The 8,716-nt window shown below is 42.2% G+C and overlaps 1 protein-coding gene across 1 annotated transcript; it reads right to left on the minus strand.

The window, feature by feature from the left end:
* Window positions 1-4,844: 4,844 nt before the first annotated feature.
* Window positions 4,845-5,575, minus strand: LOC145713082 (interferon alpha-like). Its single transcript, XM_081791057.1, has one exon. The coding sequence runs from the start codon at window positions 5,496-5,498 to the stop codon at window positions 4,932-4,934; it is 567 nt and encodes a 188-aa protein (XP_081647183.1). The 5' UTR covers window positions 5,499-5,575; the 3' UTR covers window positions 4,845-4,931.
* Window positions 5,576-8,716: the final 3,141 nt, after the last annotated feature.

Here is an 8,716-nt window from a genome sequence, read left to right on the forward strand (position 1 = left end):
CATTTCGTAACCCGTCTACAGTGCTCCTCAGGCTGTGCCAGTGTCCCCAGCAGGAAGCCCGGTTCCGGTCTGGGACATGTAGCTGTGAAGATTCTAATCCCAGATCATTTTATTTTCTCAGCAAACCCTCACGCGCAAGGTTGTTATCACCTCTACTAACATGTTCCTCTGGAGTGACTGAGTGTCCTCAACCCAACCTCTCCTGGACTCACTCCCCGAGGGCAGGCTCACCTTTTCCTGAGGACATTAGAATTCCCCTACTGTGGAGGGGCTGGTTTCTTTGTTAGCAAAACAGCTATTGCCCCTAGATCCTTGGCCTTGTCCCTGGAGTGTTTTTGTGAGGGACCCTAGCTCTCAGGGCTGACCTCCTCCTCTCCTGAGCAGGTATCAAAGTGTCAATAGCCCTCAGATGCTTAGGGCAAAATTTGTCTCAACTTTTGAGACAAAAGTAGGGGAATAGCCCAACTGTAATCATTTCACCTTCAGTAAGCAAATACTTGTCATTTTGCCACCACAGCTTTTATTGTTCAATCTTTTACTTCAACTATTGAGCACTAGTTAGACTCAACATTTCTGAGCTGGGCTCGGGGGACTCACTGATGATGCCTCTCAGTGGAAGCTTCCAGCACAGAAACTAGCAACTCTCCATTGTTCATTCAGTCTGGGTATTTCTCTTTGGCTTCTTAGTCTGTTCATCTGTCTGAGGGTCAGAATGCAGGGGGTGAGGCCCCGGCTATTATGTCGGGGAGAAACAGCCTTCTCTCCTTTACTTACTTGTGTTATTTCATTTTAAATTTAAAAAACAGCAACAAAAAGAATTTTAATGACTTAGTTTTTACGCAGTGGTTTACTGGACATAGTCTGTCTTGCTCTTCCTGCATCATGTTTTATATCATCCGCAGGTTAATACAAAGGCAAGTAAAAGAATGAGGGGCTGCACCATTTTTCTCTATATTTCCAAGATATCAGGTTTTTGTTTTTTTGTTTCTCATTTCAACTCTCCTAGAAAGCAAAACACAACAATTGTGTTGGGCAAAAGAAAATATAGGTCTGAATGTCATGAAAATGAAAAAAGGGAAGTGACTTCTCTGCTGGCAAAAAAGCAAAGGGCTGGTTAACACAATCGGTGCAGCAAACTGGGGGCCGGGAGCTCTGGCAGAGGGAAGAGTGAAGGCCACACTGAATTCCCCCAAATCAGGAAAATAGCTGCTTTGGCCTGAGGCTCAAAGGAGAGAGCTGGCGGATGGTGATCACTCCCTTCGCCCGCCCGTGCCTCCCACCCTGAGACTCGGTTCTCCAACACTTTCCAGTATTTAGCACTTAATACCTCTGGGATTGAAACTGAATATGGCTATAGAGAGTTTCAGGGCAATACTTAGTCCTTGTCATAGACAGCGTTAGAATCTGTTGTTGCCAGCTGGTAGCTTTTTGCAGCTTGAGGGGACATCCTCAAGAAGTGGCGGGATTTCTGCAGGGATCCCAAGCCAGCCCTCCAGTCTTGGTCTCTGCCCTTGCTGCACGTGGCCACCAGGGGGTGGTCTTCTCTGAGAGGAGCTTCGGTAGCCCACCCTTCAACCGGATCCTCCTTTCTGTCTTTTTCCCCGCAAGTGCTAATACATCACATTTGACGGTAGTAAATAAAAAGCCTTTCTTGAAGATGTTTCTGCAAAACTTAGAGATTTCATTTGATTTTTAGTTTCTACTTGTGACATGCTGCTCTTCAGGGAAACGTTTAAGCTGAGACCACAACAGACCAGAAAGCTGCTGTGTGAATAGGCTGACAGTTGAAGGGAGTGAGTGACAGGGTGTGTGGGGACTTCCTTCTGGGACAGGGAGGAAACTAGAAACGATTAGGACAGGGGAATGTGTCCTGGAATGCTGAGGGGAGAGGTGCAGGTGCCACAATATTAAAGAAACATCATGTTTTTCTGTACTTCCATCTAAGTTTTTTTTAATTTTTTTTTTTTAATTTCTGAGAGAGAGACAGAGCACGAGTAGGGAAGGGGCAGAGAGAGAGAGGGAGACACAGAATCTGAAACAAGCTCCAGAGAATCCGAAGCAGGCTCCAGGCTCTGAGCTGTCAGCACAGAGCTGGATGTGGGGCTCGAACTCACGAACTGCGAGATCATGACCAGAGCCAAAGTCAGATGCTCAACTGACTGAGCCACCAAGGTGCCCCTGTACATCCATCTAGATACTTATTCTCAACTCTCAGATATTAATACAAGCCACTATTTCCTAATTGAATATAAATAAGACACTTGTTTGAAATAAGGAGTGACTCAGTCAGCCTTCTCCAGAATTCACCACAAAATGCTGTTTTCTTATGCTGCCTCCTTTGAAGGTCAGTTAGTGAAAGGTAGGACACACAGTTGCCTAGAATTTTGTTGAAAGAGACAAACACTATTCTCATATAGAGCCGTCTGAAGAAAAATAAGAAAATATGAACCATACTTTTGGTCGTTACTCTATGGAAGATGCGTTGCTTGGTGCCATTCAAGTGCATGACTTTAGTTAGTATTCACAATATTCTGTTATAATTCTTAGCTCTGTTTTTGTTCCTGAATTATACACAACTCACATTTGCTCCATGGATTTCCATTATTCATGTTGCGGTTACAGCTGATTTTAAACAATTTTTTATTGCCTTAAGTATGAAGACGATGCCTAACCCAGCTTTGCACTCTCATGTGAAGAAAGTCTGCTAGTCTTTTTTTTTTTAAGTTTACTTATTAATTTTGAGAGAGAGAGAATATGAGCACGGGTGGGGGAGGGGCAGAGAGAAGAGAGAGAATCTCAAGCAGGCTCTCTGCTGTCAGCCTGGAGCCCGACACCTGGCCCATCTAAGGAGTCTTGAGATCATGACTTCAGCTGAAAACAAAAGTTGGACACTTAATTGAGCACTCAGGTGCCCCAAAAGACTGTCAGTCTTTATGTAATAATTGTGTTATTTGGGGACCCACCAAAGATGGTGATATTCAAAAAATTAGCAGACCTGCTTCCGATTCTGTGTCTCCCTCTCTCTCTGCCCCTCCCCCGTTCATGCTCTGTCTCTCTCTGTCTCAAAACTAAATAAACGTTAAAAAAATTAAAAAAAAAAAAAAAGGGGGGGCGCCTGGGTGGCTCAGTCGGTTAAGCGTCTGACTTCAGCTAAGGTCACGATCTCGCGATCCGTGAGTTCGAGCCCCGCGTTGGGCTCTGGGCTGATGGCTCAGAGCCTGGAGCCTGCTTCCGATTCTGTGTCTCCCTCTCTCTCTGCCCCTCCCCCGTTCATGCTCTCTCTCTCTCTCTGTCTCAAAACTAAATAAACGTTAAAAAATTTTAAAAAAAAATTAGCAGAAATTACCCGTGAGTAACGTGAAAGATTTCTTATCGTGTCAAACTCCCCTAGAAAGTGAAACGTGCTATAAGGCTGCCGCAGCAAGCCAGTGTCATAATGATCAGTGAAGTAACTTAATTAATAAAACCAGTAATTCTAGGAAGTATTATTTTCTCAGTGGTAATAGATATTTTGGTGAAGGATTGAATTAATTATCTATTCCCGCCCAGTCGGTTCTTAAAGATGAGCAGCTTGCTGATGTACAAAGTAATAATAATGAAGACAGCATAAAAATCGTAACTAATTAAATGAGCTGTGGTTCAAAATAAATATAATACTAGACACATAATTATGATTTGCCAGCACATCAATTCCATGAAATCAGTGAGAAATAGATATATGGCATAAAAGGCAGAACGATGCACAGAAAAACTGCCCCACGTTATTTTCCAGACCGCACGCTGTATTCTTTTTCACTTCAGAGGCGCTAACTTCTCTTATTGAGGCTTTCAGGAATTCCAGTGTGGTTTCCTGCTTAGTAATTCCATCAAACGAACTCTCATGAAGTTCACGATGGTATCCATTTTTCTGTCGTAGCAGGCAGTTAGACGCACATCTTCCATGAATCCACTGACATTCTTCTAAGCACGTGTATTTCCTTAAATACACTCAGCATCCTCTCTTGTTATCCTTCTACTGAATGGTCAGTATACCTGTGTATCCTTCGTGGTTCTTCTCTCCCCTGCTGTGCCTTAGAATCAAGTGTAAGTCTTTTGGTCACACTACACTGTTGTCCCGCATGACCACCTCTGTTTCTGGCTTCCTGTTGCCATGTATCGACCTGTCCTATGGCATTTTTAAAAAAATCTAAGCTCGCCTATCCACTGACAATGGGCATTGGCACTTCCATGTGTATCAGTCAATGTAGAGGAGACTGACAGCTTTTATTTTTATTTCCTGACATTCTTCATTCTACCATCAGTTGAGAGAATTCACTTCTCTCCCTGCTTCATTATAATATTAAGTATGATGATGGCTTTTAGGTTTCTATCCCTACAAAAATCAAAAGTAAAGACAGCAAGAACTGTATTTGTTATATCCCATGTCGTAAGGGCAACGAACAACTTGTCTTAGAGGAAGACAGTTGTTACCTCTGATTTTAATAGAATCTGATGGGTAAATGAATCCTCTCATCCGGTTTTCCATCAAGTTGCACCATGAGACCTGATGTTACTCTTTATAAACACTTCCTACAGTAAATGAAATAAAAAAATGATACACTGATTAAATATAAAGAATACATTTTATTATGTTACCAAAACATAAGGGTGCACATCATATTACTTGAAAAAATTTAAATCTCATAAATATTTAAATGAATAAATAAATAAATAAATAAATACTTAAATAGATAAAAGGATATTAGCACGGTCATCGGTAAGTGGCTTGTGCTCGTAGAGGTGACATGATGTCGCTTATTACTCCTAAAACATTTGACAAGTTATTTCGTTTCATGTCACGACTACAGCAGAAACGAGTCCTTGACATGGCAGAACAGGTGGAAAGTGTGGTATGATTAGTCAGTGAGAATCATTTCCATGTTGAACAGGTCTCATTTCTCGCTCCTTAACCTTTTCTGCAAGGCTGTTGACGAATACAAGGATCTCATGATTTCTGCTCTGACGATCTCCCAGGCACAAGGGCTGTATTTCTTCTCTTGCAGGTAGAGGGAGAGTCTTTGGAAGTAGTTCCTCAGGATGGAGTCCTCGTTGGTGAGGGGAGCCTCTCCCTCCCCCACCTCCTGCATGACACAGGCTTCCAGGCGGGTCAGCTGCCGATCAAGTCCCGTGCAGAATTCCTCCAGGAGGGTGGTGTTCCAAGCAGCAGACGAGGACGCCTCTGTGCAGAAGAAGTGGAAGATCTTCTGGTTCGTCACGTGCACCACAGAGAGGGCTTGGGCCTTGTGAGACTGGTCTCCACCAAACACGTCCTGGGGGAAGGCGAAGTCATTTCTGTCCTTCTGGCAGGAGCTGGCAGGGAGTCTCCTCATTTGTCCCAGGAGCGTCAAGGCCCTCCTGTTCAGCAGGCCGTGGGTCTGAGGCAGGTCACAGCCCAGAGAGCAGACGGAGTTGCAGCCCAGCGCCACCAGGGCCACCAAGAAGGAAGAGGGCAGCGCCATCGGGGATCTTGCAGATGCTGTCGGCCTGGCTGGGGTGGGCGACTCTGTGACCCGTGGCTCTAGGTTCTCTGAACATCTTCCCTTGTGCGCGTGGCTTAAGTAGGGAACATAGCAGTTTTCACTTTCTGAACGTTGTCCTTACTTTCTACTTCTGTTTTTGCTTTCCTTTATGCACCTTCTACTTGGGTTTAGAGCATGGGTTCCACAACCATTTTTTTTTTTCATCATTACCTCCTGCCTCCAGAGTTTTTGTACATATTTATCTAATTGAACCTTCTAAGAAAATTTAATAACACAGATACACATTATGTGTAATTATGTACTGTATATTTAACTGTACTTTATACATAAAAAATCATAAAAAAGGAAATATAAAGTTTACTCTATTTATCCAATGCAGGGTTAAGAATTACTAAAAATTTTTAAAAGTTAAAATTTAATGCCATTGATGCTTAAGTATGGACCTAAATTTGATTTTTTTAATGTTTGCTTATTTATTTATTTATATTTTTAATATGAAATTTATTGTCAAATTGGTTTCCATACAACACCCAGTGCTCATCCCAAATGGTGCCCTCCTCAATACCCATCACCCACCCTCCCCTCCCTCCCACCCCCCATCAACCCTCAGTTTATTCTCAGTTTTTAAGAGTCTCTTATGGTTTGCCTCCCTCCCTCTCTAACTTGTTTTTTCCCCTTCCCTTCCCCTATGGTCTTCTGTTAAGTTTCTCAGGATCCACATAAGGGTGAAAACACATGATATCTGTCTTTCTCTGTATGACTTATTTCACTTAGCATAACACTCTCCAGTTCCATCCACGTTGCTACAAATGGCCAGATTTCATTCTTTCTCATTGCCAAGTAGTATTCCATTGTGTATATAAACCAAAACTTTATCCATTCATCAGTTGATGGACATTTAGGCTCTTTCCATAATTTGGCTATTGTTGAAAGTGCTGCTATAAACATTGGGGTACAAGTGCCCCTATGCATCAGTACTCCTGTATCCCTTGGGTAAATTCCTGGCAGTGCTATTGCTGGGTCATAGGGTAGATCTATTTTTAATTTTTTGAGGAACCTCCAACTGTTTTCCAGAGTGGCTGCACCAGTTTGCATTCCCACCAACAGTGTAAGAGGGTTCCCGTTTCTCCACATCCTCGCCAGCATCTATAGGCTCCCGGTTTGTTCATTTTAGCCACTCTGCTGGCGTGAGGTGATATCTCAGTGTGGTTTTGATTTGTATTTCCCTGATGAGGAGCGACGCTGAGCATCTTTTCATGTGCCTGTTGGCCATCAGGATGTCTTCCTTAGAGAAGTGTCTATTCGTGTTTCTGCCCATTTCTTCACTGGATTATTTGTTTTTTGGGTGTGGAGTTTGGTGAGTTCGTTATAGATTTTGGATACTAGCCCTTTGTCCGATATGTCATTTGCAAAAATCTTTTCCCATTCCGTTGGTTGCCTTTTAGTTTTGGTGATTGTTTCCTTTGTAGTGCTGAAGCTTTTTCTCTTCATGAGGTCCCAATAGTTCATTTTTTGCTTTTAATTCTCTTGCCTTTGGGGATGTGTCAAGTAAGAAGTTGCTGCGGCTGAGGTCAGAGAGGTTTTTTCTTGCTTTCTCCTCAGGGTTTTGATGGTTTCCTGTCTCACATTCAGGTCCTTCATCCATTTTGAGTTTATTTTTGTGAATGGTGTAAGAAAGTGGTCTAGTTTCATTCTTCTGCATGTTGCTGTCCAGTTCTCCCAGCACCATTTGTTAAAGAGACTGTCTTTTTTCCATTGGATATTCTTTCCTGCTTTGTCAAAGATTAGCTGGCCATACATTTGTGGGTCCGATTCTGGAGTCTCTATTCTATTCCAGACCTAAATTTAATTTGTGACTTATAACTTATTTACTTATATAAATTTTATATAAAGTACATAAGTAAATTAAAATTTCTATAAAGACATAACTATTTCAATGTACTTAAATATTTAAAACCATTCCAAATTGCTAAAAGCAAGAAAAAATTTTAATTATTCACTTAAATTATTCCCTGATTTATTTCCAGTGTACTGAATTTTAATGTTGCCTCATGACAAAATAATTTTTTTCAGTTTATTTATTTACTTGAGAGAGAGCACAAGCAGAAGAGGGGCAGAGAGAAGGAGAGACAGAATCCAAAGCAGGCTCCGCGCCATCAGCACAGAGCCCGACATGGGACTCAAACTCATAAACCGTGAGATCATGAGCTAAGCTGAGATTAAGAGTCAGACGCTTAACCGACTGAGCCACCCAGGCGCCCTGACAAAATAATTTTTAACTTAACCTGCTGCTAGATACTCTTGAAGATATTGTCACAATATTTTTCTGTTTCCCACTAGATAATTGCTGATGTGTTGAGTGAGTTTTGTAGAATTAAATCATAAAATATAATATATTTGTATTTAATTCCCAAAGCCCATTTCACACGAGGCTCAGACAAAAGCAACATGCACAAGACAGCCCATAGCAGCTCACAAATAAGCAAAGGCCACCTCTCCCAGAATGACTTTGAGATCCAAGAAACAATGGAGAGAAACTCTTCCAATCACAGAGACGGCTTAGCCCCAGGTTTGTCACACTGATCTTGCAGATGTTTTGTGTATATTCCACAAATCCAATGTCCGTGCTTCTCGTATGATACCCAAGAAAATCCAATGAGAGAAAATAAATATTAAGGAATAATGTTTTGTTAGACTGGCCCAATGTTGAGCTTTGCAGTGCCACAGACCACTGCAATATTCCAGGCTGGTTCACAACCCTAGGAACTTACTGTTATACCCTTGGAAGCAATTGTAACAACTATTCCACCTGGGGTGGCAATGCTGATAATGGGGGAGACTATTCATATACAGAACCGGGGAGTATGTGAAGTCTCGATACCTCGCACTCAATTTTGCTGTGAAGCTAACGGCTCTTGGGGGCTCAGTTGGTTCAGCTCAGGTCATGATCTCACGATTCATGAGTTCAAGCCCCACATCAGACTCTCTGCTGTCAGCACAGAGCCTGCTTCAGATCCTCTGTCCCCAGTCTCTCTCTGCCCCTCCCTTATGTGCTCACTCTCTCTCTCTCAAAAAAAAAAAAAAAAAAAAAAAAGAGAACACTTGTGCTTTTTCAAAACTGTATCCAAGGTAAGGAAATTGGCTTATTATGTTATTGGAGTCCGTTCTTTCCAGGAAAGAGCCATTTTTCTCTGTAG

This window comes from Panthera onca, chromosome D4 (genome assembly GCF_046562875.1).
Source record: "Panthera onca isolate mPanOnc1 chromosome D4, mPanOnc1 haplotype 2, whole genome shotgun sequence".
Lineage (NCBI taxonomy): Eukaryota > Metazoa > Chordata > Mammalia > Carnivora > Felidae > Panthera > Panthera onca.